The sequence below is a fragment of the Bremia lactucae genome, assembly GCF_004359215.1.
Source record: "Bremia lactucae strain SF5 chromosome Unknown BlacSF5_NotPlaced_178_SHOA01000114.1_533860bp, whole genome shotgun sequence".
NCBI lineage: Eukaryota > Oomycota > Peronosporomycetes > Peronosporales > Peronosporaceae > Bremia > Bremia lactucae.
The window spans coordinates 330,856-348,675 of NW_027152191.1; the positions used below are offsets into that span (position 1 = coordinate 330,856).

Genomic DNA, 17,820 nt, shown 5'->3' on the forward strand with positions numbered 1-17,820 from the left:
AATTCCGCCTCGTATTGGTCGGGCGTTTCATTTGAACGCAACACGACCGGGATCGGGAAAATACGCCCAAGCAATTTTCCCTGAGCCCTCCATGATTTAAAGACGCCATACTAATTATGTGCGTCTACAAGAGCGCGCTTTAGGAGCAAGGCTCTTGGCCCGTTAAACGAGGCCATTTAGATGGAGGGGGTATCAATGGTATGTACCCGTCACATAGCCACGTTCAAAATGACTGGCTTGTGTCACCGACTGAGTACGTTTACGTGTCGTCGGCGGAGCTTTAGGCTCCGAATCCTCGATGTTAGAACCATTATGATAATGGTCTGAGCATAAGGCGTTGTCGTTTTACCCAACAAAGAAGCGGCTGCGCCTTTATGGGGAGCGCTCTCATTATCTGTCGCTGCGCTATCCAGCGTAGACGACGAGACAGCATTCGTAAATGTTGCTGTTTCCATGTTGTGAGCCATGATAGAAGTTTGGATGGGCAGTAATGCGCCATCATCATTCCTTTTGAACTCGTTGTCCCCATCACCACTATGAGATGACGGCAACGGTGTCGACTCATTGTAGTCGACAATGAGCGACGGATCAACATCCTCACTGTTAAAGTGGGACAGCAGCAGTAGCTTTCGGCGTTTCGACTAAGGCATTGGACGCGGCCGGCGAATTAACGTGCGCGTGCGCTTAGTTTGAGTTGAGTGGGCGTCTTCGCAGACGACCCACCAACGTAGCCCATAGAAGGTGGCATCTTTGGCGCCGTGTATGGAAACACAGGTCGCTAGAGTGATTGAGAGAACAAGCGGCGGTTAAATCTGCTCGCAGTTCCTCGCTCATCTTTGACGAATTTAAAATGTAAATAGGTTCTTTAAGGGGGGGGGGTAGTATAACGGGCTAACGTTGCCCGAATGTTACACAGTTCCCATGAAGTACACTTGGTGTATACTTAAGGGGATGGTCAATTACTTAAATAAAGTTATTGGACCCAGCACCCGGGTGTTGTTTACATTTGTGACCAACCCTTGTGTATGTGATGCACATGGTTGCCTTCACATTAGGAGGGATGACGCCTAGCGTCAATCGTTACGCGAGGTATCTAGAAAGAAACGCTCGCAATACATATGAAGTCTTATCTATAGAGATGACATTTTGATTGGTAAAAATAGGTATTTACATTTAATGTGATTAAATATAAATCAGTCCGAAAACTACTTCCTACTTGGTAAGTGCGCACGAGAAGCCGGATTGCCGCTCCAGTGACGACACTTAACCAGAGTACTTAGTGCGTTGGGTGAGGTCGCTAACGCGCCCACCGCAACTACCTCACTGCACGCAAGAGAAGCTGGTCAAACTGCTTCCTCGCTGTGCTAGGGTTTGTGTCTAAGTAGAGCGTGACCGCATTACGACGTGCCCGCCTACACCGCAAACGACGAGACAGCATAAGAGAACTTTATTGTCTCTAAATTAGTTGAAATGGGAGACGATTGGATGGGCTTTAAAGCGCCACCACGCTCCTCATCCCTACTATTAGATGGCGGTGTCAACTCATTGTCATCGAGAATGAGCGAAGGATCTACATCCTCACTGTGCAAGTGGGATGGATTGTTAAGTATAGTTAACGTGACAGCAGCAGTAGCTGTCGGCGTTTTAACTGAGGCACTAGGCACCGGCGGCGTGTTGACGCGGCGCGTGCGCTTCGTGCGTGGTTGAGTTGGTGTCTTTGCAGACGACCCAACAGCTTTGCTTCTTTTATGTGGCATGTTTGGCGCCGTGTGAGTGCACACAGGTCGCTACAGTAACTGAGAAAATAAGCGGAGCGTAAAGCAGTTCGCTGTTTCCCGATCCCTTTGACGAATTTGCAAAATGTAAATACGTTCTTAAAGGGAGGGATGGAGTAACGGACTAAAGTTGCCCTATGTTACACAGTTACCATAAGTACACTTTGTGCACTTAAGGGAATGGTCACTTCTTCCTTAAGTGGAGATATTGGACCCTCCACTTGGGTGTGGTTCACATTGTGACACACCCTTGTGTATGTGATGCACATAGGTGGATTCACACTGGCTGAGATGACGCCTAGCGTCGTCCAAGATACGAGGCACCTTGAATGATACGCCCGCAATACATATCAGTGCATATCTGCAGAGACGGCATTTTAATGATTTGTTAAAATAGGCTTTATATCTAAAACGATTAAATATAAATCAGTCCGAAAACTACTTCCTAGCTCAGAAGTGCGCACGTGGAGACATATTACAGCTCCCGTGTCGTCACTTAAATTAAGGCTTCTAATTCGTTGGGTGAGGTCGCATAGACGCCCACCAACCACCTCACTGTACGTGAGAGAAGGCGGTTAAACGCTTCATCACTGTGATACAGAAGGTGTGTGTTAAGTAGTGCGTGGCAGCTTTAAGTAGCGCCCGCCTACAAGTTCCTACGGCATAGTCAAGGTACCGCACCGTGTTCCTGTGCTGGAGGACAGCGAGATTAGCTGCAGTGTTCAGAAAGGTGAAGTTGCTTTTCATCTGTTGCACGATTAAGCCCGTTAGCCGGCTAAACTGCTGTACGACGTGGAGCACCCCGTGGCAGTTGGCGCGCCTCGATAAACACGAAATTTATACAAATTTTGCTTGGTGACAATTGCGAAATTAAGTTGCCATTAATTAAAGGTTTAATATCAAAGTACATTTATAGTTTAGTTGTTTGAAAATGTGATATAATACGCATGTGTAAACAGTAAATTGCACAGGCATTTTATTTTCATTCACACGAAGTGCATTTTTTAAGAATCTGGCAAAAAATTCAGTCGACGCACAACCCTCACCAAATACGAAAAATAAGTTAAAAAGTGATTTTGAATATGACTCATTCGACATTTTTAAATTGGCATTTTACAAAATTAAAGTAAATTGAGCTGTCGTGGCACTAATAAGTGACTTAGTGCTTCGGAGCGTCGAAAACCGCGAGCACGAGGTTTCCGTAATCGCCGCTGACTTCACCTTGGATCCTTTCACGCAAATCCTTCCCGTATAATTGCCTATAGACAGGTCGAACATCGTCGAGCACTAAATGATATCGCACTATTGCCGCGCTTAGCGCCTTCTCGTCCGTGCCAAATTCCTTCATCGTGCTCTCAAAAAGCTCGGAGAGCAACACGAGCGGTTCTAGCACCATGCGCACGAGAAACAGCAAAGCATCTTTGGCGTCTCCGCCAAATTCTTTCTTGACCGCGTGAGCGATGCTGCGTTTGTGCTTCTTCTCATAGGCGAAGTTAACAGCTCTTAGATGCTGGGGCGGGCTCATTACCAAAATGTTGATAAACTCTTCTTCCCTCGTACCCATGCGACCCTCGCCAGACTTATACAGATCGTCAGCATCGATTTCCGCCTTCTGCGGAGTGTGTAGTGCGGGATTGAATTGGACCAAGGGCGCCTGCAGCGATGCTAAGACGCTCTTCTTACAGTCGCCGCTCAGCTCGCTGGACATCGTGGCCCCCAAGTCGTTGCCGAACTCATCATAGTACGTCTTCTTTAGGATCGCCATTTCGACGTTCGTGCGACCCATGACGATGGGATAGATCAGCTTTTCTTTCGTGCCTAGCCCCTTTGTGGCTTCATGTAGGATAGTGGCCTCAGCTTCCGGCAGCGGTTGCGCAATGAGTTGAAGAAGATAGCCATAGTCGCCCGACGTTTCGGACTCGAGCACCGTCTCTAGCTTCTTCTTAAACAGCTCTTTGTAGCGCATAGATATTAAGTAGCGATTATCCGCGGATTGCGTGCCTAACGCCGCGATAAGGGCCTTTTCATCGGTGCCAAACCCCTTACATGCATCGTTGATGGCCTGACAGGCGTGATCAATTTCCGACGAGAAATTAAGCTTAGACCCACTGTACACAAAGTGGTTCGCGGGCGGGTACAGATTAAGCATAGCAAAGATAGAGAGGAGTGCGGAGCGCTGTAGCGTATTACAAAGTGAGGAAGCCAATCTTTTGTGTAGTCGCATAGATTTTATTCGATGGCTCCATGGCGGAGACATCTGCTCGAAATTATATGCATGTTTTCGTATACTTACACTTTAGAATCGATGGCGGCGTCATTTCTTTTACGGTCTCTAGAACAGTTATTTGTGTCGTTCGAATATGCCTTCATGGCATTAGAGCTACTAATACTTGTGGTCGCAGGTACTAAGAAAAGGAGACAGAGTGGCAAGAGTTTGGCGACACTGCGAAGTGTGACGGCAGTGGCAAGGCCCGTGAAGTTGGTCTTGGAGATTTGCAAGTAGCTGCAGAGCCACGAACCTCCGTACGACGCAATTGACCACGAAAAGTTGTACAGGGACATCAGCAATGCAAACATAGTGCCTTCAATACCAGGCGGGCAGATTTTCGCGCACAGCACGAGCGACGGCATGTGCTTGAGGCGGCCGACGACATCCGATAGAATTTCGTCCCCAAAGATAAAAAACTCGTCGCTGATGCCAACTGCTAGATTCAGGCGCGACACCAGGACGAACTCAATGATCGAGACACAGGCCGATGCAAGCTGGATACGAAAAAACAAGCGACGAAAGGGCATGTCACGGAAATAAGCGTTGTATAGTGCTGTCGTGCCAAGCAACGTGACACTCCCAACGGTCGAAATAAAACCCAAAAAGGATTTTGAAAAGCCCAATTCAATTGTCTTGAAGCTGAACATGGCTTCATTGACGCTGAACGGAAGTGCATTGGAGAGAAAGATCCACAACACGGGGCGCCAGCACATCGGATGGACCAAGACGGAGGCAAGAGCACGGCACTGGATTTGGACGGTTTGGACAAACCCAGTGTCGTGTTGTGGCACGTACGTTTGCTCGGGGATTGCTATCGAGAGTAGCACAATGCTTAGCGGACCCATTGCGGAGAGAAAGAAAACGCCAAGGGGGCCGAAAGTATTCAAAGCCGCGCCCGCTACCATGGACCCGAGCACCGATCCTACTGATAAGGAGATCCACGATAAAGTCTGCAGATTGCCGGTCATATCCTCACGCTCTCCGCGCGCCGCTTCGACGACCTTCCCATCGATCACCACGTCGCAGAAAGCGATGCCGAGGCTCGCAATAACAAGTACAATGGATGCGAGCGCATATGTTGTAATGAGGCCCGGAATTGAGAGGACGAGGTACGCAAGCGCCGATATGGCACTAAAAATAAGCAGGTACGATTTACGGCGCGTACCCCAAATGGGGACGCTATCGGACAGTATCCCGTATAGCGGTTTGATGATCCAAGGGATCGCGGCAGTGGCCCGCAGTGACTCGGATTGGGCAGGCGATAGCATCAGTGTCTCGTTTAAATAGTAACTCGTACCGAGGGAGCACAACGTGCTACGAATGCCTTGCGTGAAGTAGACAAAGAAAATTTGAAACAATAAGGCGTTACCAAATTGCACGCGCATCGAAATCCACCACTGTAGTATCGCCTTTACGCTAGATATCGAGCCATTTGATAATGACGCTTTCTTCTTCTTTTCAGTCGTCGACGTCATTGAGTTTACGTCTTCAGCTATGGTCGTAGACGGTTTGGCTTCGGTTTTGGCCACATCAATGATTTCAGCCCCACTATTTTCGATGGAATACGCCTCGTCGTTATTCTTATTGCGTCCACGGATACCGGCGGCAGCTGGAAGCTGTCGGTCTTGCGGGAAGTCTGCCATACGGGGATTATCTGGCTCGAGTCGGTAGTCAGTATAAAAGGTATGGGCGATTCGGCTTCTAGCCTTCAGAAACGAATAGAACGGTCTCATGGAACCGCGCAACACATAATTTTAGGGGATTCATACATATGTAAATTTATACGATTTGAAATTACAAATATAACTTGGGTAATTTTCTGGCTGCACATCTAGCTTAACAGCTATCATAACGTCACTATTATTTTTACCAATGATGTCATGATAGCAGACGTTTTATACACGCCTTAAGCGCTTTAAAGCTGCACGTTGGAAAAAATAACATTTATCAGTAAATGTAAGAAAACTAGCAAGCTTGAAATATCTTACTGTGGATGTGAGTAATTCTTGCCACAGAATGTAGCTGTACGTTTTTCAAGATGATACCAATTGTAGGTTTTGTTCTTTTAATAATTTAATATAGAAGATGATTTTTGAATCGAGACCATCAAGTTTTGGTCTGTCAGTCAATGACCGGATGCACACCTGTGAACGCCGCGACGCCATCTACCGTCAAGACTGGATGTGTGGCTATGGCTCTGCTTGCAATACAATATGGCTTACAACCGATGATTTATAAAAAATTTGTTGGTGAGTGCAACAACCGCTCGCTGCTGGTGATCGCCTGCGAGGTATGCAAGCTGTTGCTGTCGCTGCTATCGCTACGTTTCACAGGCACTCTCAGAAAAGTCGTGAAGACATGGAGTCTTCACGATAGTATTATGGCTTCGGGTTTTCCTGCATGCACCTACGCTGTGCAGAATGTGCTCATCCAGACCGCGTACCAGCATCTACCGTCTTTTGTATTCAACCTCATCAATCAGACAAAACTTATCTCTACTGCACTGTTTCTCTACATCCTTGTAGGGACACGCTTCTCTATGCAACAGTTCTTTGCGATGCTGCTATTGCTGAGCGCCGCTGTATTGCTATCAATCGCTAAAGATGGAGGAGCCAACGACGCGTCCGCCATCCCCATAAAACTCGGCCTCGTTCCTGTGCTGCTTGCTTCAATGCTGTCAGGCCTTGGATCCGCGCTGATACAGCGCTCGATGCAGCAAACTAAGCGAAATTCAGCCCTCGTGACCATGGAGTTGTCTGTTTATGGCAGTTTATTTCTTGTGTTGCCGGCCATCTGGTCCACAATCAACAAGACGCCCGTCTTGGAGTCACCCGCCACGAATTTTTTCATTAATGGCTTGGAAGGCTGCAATTATTTTACGCTAATTCCTGTGATGAGTAATGCTGTGGGTGGACTGCTAGTCAGCACGGTCACTAAATACGTCGGCGGGGTCCATAAGTCATTTGCCCTTATTTGCGGAATTGCCTTCGCTGCCTTCGTAGAAAGCTACACTTACGGCACTGTGCTGCCTGATGAAGTATTTGTTGCCGCGGGGCTCGTCACAATGAGTACGATCATCTACTTCAAGTATCCTTACGTAAAATGGGATGAAAAGGTAAAAAAAAAGTAGACATGACCTAAGTATTGTTCCGTGATTGGATACATCATGTTTCTTTACAATCTGTTATAAAAGAAACTTCTCCAATTTATCTCAACTCATTAAAACTATCCAAACACCTCGTCCAAAGTTCCCGTCGAGACGAGAATAACCCACATCAATCCTACGCATATCGACACACAGGACGAAAAAATGCCGACGCGCATGAGGGAAGAGTCCGAAAAGCGGCTCATTTGGCCAGTTACTTCTCCGTATAGCGCAGCAAATCCTCCCATTGTGGCGATGGACGACACGCAGAAAGCACCTAAGTAAACGGACGATTTTGCCCAGTCATTTAAGAAAACAGCTGGCAGTACGCCTAAAATGCCACCCGTGCCTGCCAAACCATGCGCCGTTCCGTATGCAAAGGCTGTCAGCTGCTGCGTACGCGGGTTTTTAATATCTGCTTCTACAAATCCAAAGCAACACGTTTTTATGCTCGGTTGGAGCGGGTCCGTCGACATTGACAGAACTTGGTGGTCCAACTGGTGGAAGTGCAAAATCTTCTGTACCTCCGTGTCACTTTCCACACTGGATCTCCTCAGCTGCATCTCGCCTTCCATATTCAATGGCGTCGTTTCTTGTGCCAATTGATTCGTAAGCTGCAGCTTGCGGCGAAGCTGCAAGTAGTAGCGCAAGCTCCAAAATCCGAGCGCCATCATAAGGAATCCCACCAAGAAGTCACAATAGTTTCCAAATCGATTCATGTTGAGATGCTGGTCGAGGGCCAAAAAGCACACCGTGACGACAATGAGCCCTGTCGAGTGACCGCAGCCCCAGCGCATGCCCAACTGGCATGATCGCCAGGAAGATCCAGCGCTCAATACAATGAGTGCGCTCAGGTGGTCGGGCCCAGTCAACACGTGGACTAGTCCCAGTAGCAGTCCCGTTATCAAGATTCCAAGCAGGGACGCGCTCTCTAAAGTGTTCACGGCATCCGCGAAGACCATGATGGGAATGATCGCGATGGGAATGATCGCGATGGGATTTTGTTGATGAGGCAAACAGTCAATTTGTTACAATTAATCTAGCTTGTCACTTGTGCATAATCGTAATTTTTGAGTAGTTTCCATACTATGGATGCCCTGTTCTCAAGGACCAAGTAACTTCAATGAGATTTCGGGGGCTCTTGCTGCTGCGGCTTTCTTTACACGTCTGTGTGGCTCTACTTCTAACAATCCACAGCTCGCAATTAGGCTCGTCGCTCCATTATCTTCAGCGTGCCGCTGCCAACGAATGGGTGCGTCTTCTTTTCTACGTGGATGTAGTCAAGAAGATAGCGCCAGACGAGACGATGGTTGAGACACTCCCTCATTTCTTGCTCGAGGTGGAAGAAATGATTGCTGCGAACGCAAATGACGAATTTTTTGCCGGTGGCTTTGCTGCGCGTGCGTCCGCGCTGCCAGTAGGCTTGCTATTTACGATTAACGAGACGCGTCAGCATCTTCATGGAGTTGTACGTAATTACATTCGACTGGCGGACGTGGCGCTGGACTCGTTCCTTGTCTACAGTAACAACACACGATCCCAGTTACCGCCTCCACTACTCACGGTGCGCTCAAGTGTAAATGATGATACTTCGGAATCGCTTTTTAGCATTACGAATGAATCGGTCAGCTCGCAGTGGCCGCCAGCTCTGCGATTAGGAAGTGAGGCTGCGAGACAGCAAGAAACGCGACATTTCTTTGATACATTAGACGCTATGGAGATGAAAATGGTAGTGGGAATGCGGCAGAAGGCGAAGGAAAAGGAAAAGGCTGGCAAGACGGAAATGTTGTACGAGTGGACGGTGGTCATGCGCTACGACCTGCTAAATCAAGGTCATTTGGAGGTGACAATGAATTACGCCCTGTCATATGTGCCGCTGCTTGATAGACAGCGAACAATTGGGGAGCGAAGAATGCCGCCCGTATTATCTGACACGGGTGTCGTGTTTGATTGGCTTACACTGACGACGATTGGCCTGCACCAGGTGAGCTACAAGCAGGGGTGGCAACACGTCGTAAAAGTTGTTGATGATTGCTCTATTACAGGTACTTGATTTCTATTTGGTGTGGAATGAGATGAAACATGCAAAACCTTCTTACCGTGTTGGCAAAGGCACAATCATGCTCGCTTTGAGGAACGAGTTACGCTGTAATTTCTGGTTTTGGCTCGTGCTAGCTCTTAATCTCGCGACTGTGGCTTGCCTTTTAACCACGTGGCGCCATGCGTACGAGCTTTCTCTGAACGATATGTTATGCTTTACGTATGCCATATGCTGCGCACTGCAGTGGCTTTGCCTCATTCGATATTTGCAGGAAAACGCACGATTTCAAATTCTGGGACTTACCTTAAAGCGTGGTTTGCCGCGAGTGATTCAATTTCTAGTCGGTGTATTTCCCATCTTTGTTGGGTTTGTGCTCTTTGGAACTGTCATGTTTGGTTCCAGGGTTCCTCGTTTCCAGAGTGCGAGCACCACGGCCACCACACTGTTTTCTGTGGCAAACGGAGATGAAATTCATGATACATTCAACGATGTTGCGTATACACCATGGATCGGGCAAATCTACGTGTATAGCTATATGATACTTTTTAGCTATGTCGTCTTAATGGTGTGTATTGGCTTGATTGAGGATGCCTTTTTTTCTGCCGTTTTTCCAGATATATGGCCTACTCACGCTGTTCCTAGCACGAACCGCGACTGAAATGTGTATGCACTAGTGTTTTCCTTTAAATTAATACTGAAGCCATATTGCTAGAGACTATATTGCTTTCACGGCTTCCATACACTACATGTCCAGGACCTCAGCCAGTGTATATTGTCGTCCGGCTATTGCAACATACATTCTGTCTTCACATATGTATATTTAATTTTTAACAAAACTTGTAAGCTTGGTTTTGGCTAACTTCTTACACTATTATTTTTATTTCCAATGCTAAAAGCTGCTGATCAACATGCTGAGAATGTGAACGACTTGATCATAAAAATCTTCGACAGTTAGATAATCACCGTCAAGAACTTGATGCGCTTTTCAAAACTTGAATCACGAGTCAATCGGCATGACATATCGCCACGCAGCCGAGGCCGTTAATCACGTCAATATTCAAACCAAGACTGCGAAGCTGGCTGAGGTGAAAACAACGCTCGAGCGCTTGTCTGCCACGCTTAACGGCAGATCGCCGGACTTCTCAAAACTGGATGCTTGCGTTTCGCTTGTGTGCGACGGTAGCACTCTTCGTGAAAATTTCTTTTCAGCTGTGCATCTGCTCTCACGGTGGTCTATGCAATCTAAATCTTGTTGCCCAAGCTTTCTGGAAACTTTAACCAGCAAGTAGTAAGCCGATGACCCCTTCCATGTCGACCGACGGAGTGAACGATGATCTGTCGTCCCGCATCAAATGACTTTTGATCGTCAAGGACGCAACTAGAGCCGTTTTAATTGACGCGTGGGTCAAGCAGACGTACGCCTGATCAGCGCACCTCTCGCCCGCAGGACAACCTAATATTCGGAATGAATGTCAAGTACTCGAAGAAGACGATTCTTTGGGTGCTATTGTGATACCTGTCCCGCTCCTTTATCGCTTCCTGCGACTGCACATGAACGATAAGCGCTCGAGTTGCACACCTGAAGAAGAATGGTAGGTCATCACTAACCCAATGGCATGGAAGATCGGTCATTGCTCATCGCGCAGCTGTGGGATCAGTGAAACACCCGCGAGACGACGAGGCCGACGGCCTTGCGGCCAAATGATGCATTGGACATCGTAGGTGTTTGCGAGGCTTCTGTGGCGGTTGACCACTGCACTCGCTGACATGACGTCGATGGAGGATGCTTTTGAAAGGGAAGATGAAGTATCTTCGCTTATTTTGTGATGCATCATTTGTTAGAGAGAAAAAAAATCTATCCCTTGGCCCTGGCATTAAAATTTTATTTCGTTTCTTAAGCTTGGAAAAACCCTGTTCTAGAAACCTGCTCATGTGCGATTAAACAACGTCCTCATAGCCGCTGGAACGACAACAAAGACAACACGGAGCTTCTGCAGTGACTAACTGTGTGCAGAGTGGTTGCGAGAGCAATCATGCTAACATAGTGCTAAGTGTCAATTAAAAATTAAATATTGAAGTATTTGTTTATTAGGAAAAGCTCATCTCGCTCTTCGACAAGCACTTCTTACGGGCACAAATTTGACGGACCGCACTTTGTTTTGCAGACTTGTCGTCATTCCTGACTTGCCGATAAAATTGTTTGTCTCAAGAGTTTTGCTGTTTTCAGAAAAACGATGAAACATCGCTTGCGAGCCATTCCGCCGAATGCTGGACTTTGTGCAATTATTATAATCCTGGTGCTCGTATAGAATCACATCGAACTTCTCAGCGACCGACTTGAACAGCATAAGCTCAGTGATCGAGTTTAAATACTTCGAGTCTATAGCGCGAACATTCTTGGAGTAGCAAACGCCGAAGCCTTCACCAGAGGCAGGAAACCCCAAAAAGCACGCACGTCCGGCTTCCTCCACGTAAAGCTCTTGCGTAGACTGCTGGTCAGCACTGGCGTTATACCCTGTGTTCGCGACATCCTTGAAAATGACATCAACGCGCTCTTCAAATGGCACAACCGTCACTCGCATGTTCACAACAAGGTTGCAGCCTTTGCCGAATTTAATGCTCCCAATTGTGCCTGGCGCAGTGATCGGGTTCGCCTTCGTGCACGACTTAGTGCGCTTGCCGATGCAAAATTTTGGCCCAGCATATTTTATTTGATGGTAAAAACACACGAAGCAGTTAACACTGGTCTTGGGTAGAATGTTAATCTTGCTTTTGAATTGGCTAAGCCACAGCTGGTTTTCCAATGGCACAACTGAGACCAAGCACATTGCCATCACGACTAATGTGAGCGACGAGATAGGTTGGACCATGTCAATTGAAAGTGCTGCAATGCTTGGCAAAATGAATTATGGATTTTAACATCTTGTTAAAATCTCATGCTCTCCTCTCCACAACAATTTACTATGGTCATCCCCTACATGACTCTATTTTTCGAGAGACCACATGTTACCACTTTAGCCACATAAGCAAGTGGTGGAAACCCACATGACACAATGCAAAGGAGGCAGAAAGTTTAAGAACGAAACTGAAACGAGTTGCCACTTGGCAGGACTAAGAATGCTATTTTTCGATTATGTTTGCCGAGAACTGTACTGTTTCTGTAAATTTTCATAATGCTGCATTTCTGTAGGCGACACGGAAGGGACTACTTGCGATAGTGCCTCTAAAAAATCATCTTGGCACACAGGAACAGACAACTCGGCAGTTGTTAATTGATTAAGCAGATGACGAATTGTCATAGGGCTTGACGAGTAGCAATCTTCTGCATTAATTTTCGCTAAATCGTGCGAACGGACAAGACGCATAGAAATTAGTTGGCAACTGTGGTCAGCACAACATGCACGAAACGTACCCAGTTGCTTGTCGAGTGCCTCAACACGACGCTTAAGTGCAGTTGCAAGCGCACTCGAGCTAAGAGCGTAAAAATCAGCCCCCGTAAAATTGGGTGGACAAAGATCCACCACAGCATTTAAATCAGTATTCTCTGCCATCGTGAATTTCCTCGTCTGCGCCTTTAATACTTTCATTTGTGCCAATTTCTCGTTGCAAATGCCAAGGTAGAGCAACCGATCGAAGCGACCAGGGCGTAGCAGGCTCGATTCAAGCAAATCGGGGCGATTTGTGGCTCCAATTACATAAACTTGATCATTTCCGCCGCTGCAAAGGCCATCGATTTCAGTTAATAGCTGCGACACTACGCGATCCATAACGCCACCTGAATCGGAGCCACGCCCGCGCTTTGGAGCTAACGAATCCAATTCATCAAAGAAAAGAATGCAAGGCCGGCAGCTACGAGCCTTCGCGAAGATCTGTCGAACGTTCTTCTCGCTTTCGCCAATGTACATGTTCAAAAGCTCAGGGCCCTTCACGCTTAAAAAGTTCAAATTGCACTCCGTTGCGATAGCTTTAGCAAGAAGAGTTTTCCCAGTTCCTGGCGGTCCGTACAACAAAATGCCGGAACGTTGCCGCACTCCTTTGGCAAATAACTCGGGATGTTTAATAGGTAGCTGCACAACGTCCAAGATCTCATTTTTTACGTCTTCTAGACCACCAACGTCGGTCCACTTGACTTGAGGAATAAATGCATTCCCAACCGATGCCATAGATGCGTGAGTTTGTAAATTTTGTGCAGCCACCATCATGTCCGTCGCAGATATGGAGTACCTTGAGGGAAGCTCATCTAACTCAGCAACAACTATGTCTTCGAGCGATGTTTTGTTAGTGTCCGCATCATCCGTAAGAATTCGCTCGATCGCAAGGCAACCTGCATTCGCTACCATTGCTGAAAGCTCTCCATAGGTCCGACCTGCAGTCGAGTGGGCGACGTCTGTCAAGTCCACATCTTCATCAAGCTCAATAGATGGCATTATATGACGTAAGAATTCTAGCCGCTCTGAATGATCAGGTGAGACAAGGTGCATTTCGTAAAGAAAACACTCGCGAATGAATTTTGGGACTTCGTCGACGTCTTCTACGCATGCGATCATTGGAATATTGTATTGATCACGACAGAGTAAGCGAATACATTCTGCTAAAACAGCACCAAATTGCAACTCTGCCTCCTCGTTGTCCTTCTCGACTGGAAACAGGTGGCTAATATATAAAAGGCACGGTGATAAAGCCTGCGCTTTTAAAACTTGGTCTCGCATATTTTCGAGCAAATGAAGGATAGATTGCCCCGTGAGATCCGTAAATGGCACTTCCACGGCAAAAACTCCCAAGTGCTTGGCAACTTGGCGAACAAGAGTTTTCTTCCCAACTCCTTGAGCGCCACTTAGGAGCACCGAAATTGGTATCTTGCAGAAATGCATCGGGCACAGCACCTCATACAACTTTCGCTCGGCGTCTGTTGATAGATTCACGTGAAATGCTGGTATAGGACTACAACACCTCGTTTGCATAAAGAAGTGTTGAATAGTTGCTTCATCGGGATATGAAGCCGAAGTTGGCGAAGACTGCACAAGTTCCGTGGCATCAGAAATTGTCAACGCCATGGCTTCGTTATTCTGTCCTCTCAATTGTTCGACCCGAAAGAACATCAATGAAGTGTCAAGGTCCAACGTCGGTGGCATTAGTGCCGTCACTGGCTCGGCAGCTCGGCCGTCTGGCGTTGCCATGCAATAAGCAGGTATTTTTACCACTTTGTAAGGTACATAATGTTTGCTATACCATCCAGTTGATTTCGGGACACATGATTCTGTTGTCTCTCGAAGCTCTACGGCAAAAGTATCGCCCACTTGCAAAACTCTGGGCGTCTCGAAACAGTCTCGAATGGCATCAAGCAATCCGTCACGTTGCTGCAACAGAGCGTGGTGACGACAGGACAAATTGGATCCCAAAATGGGCGAAATCATCGCGTACAAAGCTGCAGAAGGTTGCTCTTGGTGTTTTCGACGAAACGGAGCAGACGGCTGCACGGAAAGCCCCAATTCTTGTAAAGATGCAGCACGAATGGACAACTATACGGCACACGCAGCAAGATTAGTTCGTATAATTTCCATAGAAGACGTTCGATTCACCGATACCTCTACATGAGTAGCTGTGAGCAGGTCGATGCCGAGATTAAAGGCCAATAGCGGCGACAGGATTACACAATCCTTTTCATCAGCACAGGACGTCTCTTTCGGCGTAGCATTCGATGCTTCAACGGGCCTAGGTGGCAGGCACAGCCGGGCTACGTGGCTGCGCTCCTTAAAATGAAGCGTCACGAACGACGAATGCACCACACGCAGGCGGCGCAACAATGACAGGTCGTGTGTTATCACGAGAATGAATGCATCTTCACCGACATTTGGTGGTGGATAGATAGAAACCGAGCTGCGGAGGCTCCACACATGTGCGCGCACCGTGATCTGCTCTCGGGAAGCGTCGGCAGCAAATGACGAGAGCCACATAAATCACTTCAGAGTATAATTGATGTATGTTACATCATCTTGTCTCTTGCTTAAGATTTACCTTTAAAACAGCAATGAGCAAGCCAACGGATACAAAGAAGAACAAGCCCGCTGCAAGCAAGGCCGCGCCCGTAGCGGGTGAGAAAATTCCAATGCTTGTGGTCGTGACGGACGAGGATGATGAGTTTGAGGAATTTGAGGATGCGGACTGGGATGGACAAGCGGAGGAGAAGGACGCGCATATAAAACAGCAATGGCAGGACGACTGGGATGTGGACGAGGCCGACGACGACTTTTGCAACCAATTGCGAAAGGAGCTGCAGAAGAATAAGTCGTAAAGAAACTTAGGCGTTTCGATCCTCCATCGAATATTGACCAAGCTTAACACTACGGGAAACGATCCGTCAGCGTAATATTACATCCATTCCAGGAATCTGCTTATTAATCTTGATTTTATTAAGAGCTTTACATTGTTAAGCTACTTCTCTTCGCGACTCCAGATGTAAGAAACAAAGCTATCAATACCGTTGCCTATTCTTGAACCTTGTCCTTAATATGTGCAGGCACGTCCGGCGTGAAAAGTGCATCACGCTTCCACTCGGGCACGTACTGCTTAAATTGCGCGGCTTCCTTTTCATCATCTAAATTGAAAAAGTCCTCAGGCTTCATGGTAGATAGGTCGGGATTTCGTGGGCGGCGGGCTTCTTTAGCCTCTCTGGCGGCCTGCTCGGCCTTGGCCTTGGCCGCAGGATTGAGCATTAGCTGGGCTTCTTCGAGCGTCATGCGCGTATTCATGAGCTTGTCCAGCGGGTCGCGTACTTTAAAGGTCTGGAAGCGGATGATAGGAAAGCTGTTCTTTAGTTTTGCCTCCACTTCTTTTAGCACAGCAGGGGACGTATTAAATTGTTGCACGACAAGTTTGCCTTCGTAGTGCCGCTGCAGCGCGCCCCATCGCCGGTCCTCAATGCCGTAGCCCAAACGCTTCTCGCCACGATTTTCTGTCGCGCGAATTACCCCTCCATGAGATGTAATGAGTGCCGCGCAATCCTGAAATACATTCGCGACATCCTTGGGTGACGATTTGAGGTTGGTTATTAGAACCTGCTTGTACAGCGGCATCGCTTCTGGACTTTGTGCTCCAACAATTAGTGATGACCAATTCGAGTTATATTGAACTTAATAATGTGCATCAATAAGTCGTAAAGGCAAATTTAAGCAATCATTTAGCGTGGTCTTTGGACTTAACCTACATAGAACTCAATGCGAACTACATCGCTGAAGGATCATACACCTTCGTTGATATTATATGAATTTTCGTGAGTATTCATCATACATGATAACAAAAGAGCGAGCGTCGTCGACATTTCTTACGATGAGTATTGTATTGGCAACACAGCACCAACCGGATTTATGATCCTCAACATAAAGGCTAACATTGCATTGAAAGAGACGTCACAGAAATAAATTGGAACAGCGAATAACATGGTAATTAAAAATTATGCGCCGGATCAAGGCTTGTCTTCGCCACTATAATGTTTTTCATTTCATTTATTTGCTTAGAAAGCCTTACGACGTAAGGAAGAGTGGTTCACCCTCTGGGCGTAATCTTCTTTACTCATCGACGACCTCGGCTTCGACTTCGACTTCGACTCCGAAACGGATTCCTGCTTCTAGGCCTGGCCAATTTCCGTCGTCTATAATCCGCTCTCATCTTTGGACGTGACATGTCTCGTGCTTGGCCTTCAATCTTTTGGCAGCCAGATTGGCTCTCCACCCTTGTTCTATGTTGTTTAATATTATCCGCGCGAAGTTCCTTGTTTCGAAGTTGCCTCTCGCTTCCCTTCTGTGAGCTGTCGGAACTGTAGCTGCATTCAAATTCACTACGAACGCCGTACTGATTACACATTATTGCATACTGAAGCGTCGTCTTTACAATGTCATTCTTGTTTACCTCCTGCTGCTTTGCCGAACCCTTGTAATGCTTCCTTTCTTTGTCGCCCGCCATTTCCACTCGCACGGCTTTCCCAGCAATTAATATGCCTCCAATCTCCTGACAAGCTTTTACCGCTCGATGTGCTGCATCTGAGTTATCAAATCGCACAAAGGCGAAGCCAGGAGGCTGCATTGGAAGCGTCAGACCGATTGACACAAATTATGCGTCCATGAGCGTCACAGCCGTACTTTGCGTGCAATCCAGATGCTATGGATAGTTCCAAAGCGCGCGAATTTACTTGTCAAGTGAACTTCTTTGGCCTTAGGTACCAAGTTGCCCACATAAATGCGGCACGACTCTTCCATAGCCACCAGCACTTGCTCTTCATCTTTCACGCTCATTTTTAAATGCTATTTGCCAGGCAAAATGAAATTCACCAAGCTTTTTATTTTTTATTTGCTCAACTTAATTACGTTGAATAAGCCGCAAAATGTTAAAATATCTGTTAACATTTTATAATGACGAGAATACATTATCGAAATTGACCCTATCTAACTACTTTAAATAGAACAAAAGGGTACTTTCCCATAAAATAAATGTCCCACAGCAACAGCTCACCGACCGACGTTTCACAAGCTGAAATTCCATTTACTATGGGTAACATATGTGAAAGCCACCAGATTTTAATAAACTAAGGGTAAGG

At 47.0% G+C, this 17,820-nt stretch overlaps 10 protein-coding genes across 10 annotated transcripts; 3 read left to right on the forward strand and 7 right to left on the reverse strand.

Moving 5' to 3' along the window:
* Positions 1-2,934: 2,934 nt before the first annotated feature.
* On the reverse strand, positions 2,935-3,924 carry CCR75_007137 (uncharacterized protein; the record flags this gene model as incomplete). Its single annotated transcript, XM_067965201.1, has 1 exon — positions 2,935-3,924. One exon carries the CDS (start codon positions 3,922-3,924, stop codon positions 2,935-2,937), a length of 990 nt encoding a protein of 329 aa, XP_067816809.1.
* A 140-nt stretch (positions 3,925-4,064) lies between these two features.
* On the reverse strand, positions 4,065-5,687 carry CCR75_007138 (uncharacterized protein; the record flags this gene model as incomplete). Its single annotated transcript, XM_067965202.1, has 1 exon — positions 4,065-5,687. One exon carries the CDS (start codon positions 5,685-5,687, stop codon positions 4,065-4,067), a length of 1,623 nt encoding a protein of 540 aa, XP_067816806.1.
* A 485-nt stretch (positions 5,688-6,172) lies between these two features.
* Positions 6,173-7,174, forward strand: CCR75_007139 (uncharacterized protein; the record flags this gene model as incomplete). The annotated part of the gene is made up of 1 exon (XM_067965203.1): positions 6,173-7,174. The coding sequence occupies one exon, from the start codon at positions 6,173-6,175 to the stop codon at positions 7,172-7,174; it is 1,002 nt and encodes a 333-aa protein (XP_067816807.1).
* A 95-nt stretch (positions 7,175-7,269) lies between these two features.
* CCR75_007140 (uncharacterized protein) lies at positions 7,270-8,151 on the reverse strand (the record flags this gene model as incomplete). The annotated part of the gene is made up of 1 exon (XM_067965204.1): positions 7,270-8,151. The coding sequence occupies one exon, from the start codon at positions 8,149-8,151 to the stop codon at positions 7,270-7,272; it is 882 nt and encodes a 293-aa protein (XP_067816380.1).
* Positions 8,152-8,312: 161 nt separating this feature from the next.
* Positions 8,313-11,233, forward strand: CCR75_007141 (uncharacterized protein; the record flags this gene model as incomplete). Its single annotated transcript, XM_067965205.1, has 2 exons — positions 8,313-9,173; positions 9,235-11,233. The coding sequence occupies 2 exons, from the start codon at positions 8,313-8,315 to the stop codon at positions 9,886-9,888; spliced, it is 1,515 nt and encodes a 504-aa protein (XP_067816379.1). The 3' UTR covers positions 9,889-11,233.
* Positions 11,234-11,329: 96 nt separating this feature from the next.
* CCR75_007142 (uncharacterized protein) lies at positions 11,330-12,100 on the reverse strand (the record flags this gene model as incomplete). Its single annotated transcript, XM_067965206.1, has 1 exon — positions 11,330-12,100. The coding sequence occupies one exon, from the start codon at positions 12,098-12,100 to the stop codon at positions 11,330-11,332; it is 771 nt and encodes a 256-aa protein (XP_067816378.1).
* A 261-nt stretch (positions 12,101-12,361) lies between these two features.
* CCR75_007143 (uncharacterized protein) lies at positions 12,362-15,225 on the reverse strand (the record flags this gene model as incomplete). The annotated part of the gene is made up of 2 exons (XM_067965207.1): positions 14,816-15,225; positions 12,362-14,749 (listed from the first exon to the last, which is right to left on the reverse strand). Exons 1-2 carry the CDS (start codon positions 15,182-15,184, stop codon positions 12,362-12,364), a joined length of 2,757 nt encoding a protein of 918 aa, XP_067816377.1. The 5' UTR covers positions 15,185-15,225.
* A 33-nt stretch (positions 15,226-15,258) lies between these two features.
* Positions 15,259-15,522, forward strand: CCR75_007144 (uncharacterized protein; the record flags this gene model as incomplete). The annotated part of the gene is made up of 1 exon (XM_067965208.1): positions 15,259-15,522. The coding sequence occupies one exon, from the start codon at positions 15,259-15,261 to the stop codon at positions 15,520-15,522; it is 264 nt and encodes an 87-aa protein (XP_067816383.1).
* A 193-nt stretch (positions 15,523-15,715) lies between these two features.
* Positions 15,716-16,303, reverse strand: CCR75_007145 (uncharacterized protein; the record flags this gene model as incomplete). The annotated part of the gene is made up of 1 exon (XM_067965209.1): positions 15,716-16,303. The coding sequence occupies one exon, from the start codon at positions 16,301-16,303 to the stop codon at positions 15,716-15,718; it is 588 nt and encodes a 195-aa protein (XP_067816382.1).
* Positions 16,304-16,980: 677 nt separating this feature from the next.
* CCR75_007146 (uncharacterized protein) lies at positions 16,981-17,518 on the reverse strand (the record flags this gene model as incomplete). Its single annotated transcript, XM_067965210.1, has 3 exons — positions 16,981-17,043; positions 17,073-17,303; positions 17,366-17,518. 3 exons carry the CDS (start codon positions 17,516-17,518, stop codon positions 16,981-16,983), a joined length of 447 nt encoding a protein of 148 aa, XP_067816381.1.
* Between the last annotated feature and the right edge of the window lie 302 nt (positions 17,519-17,820).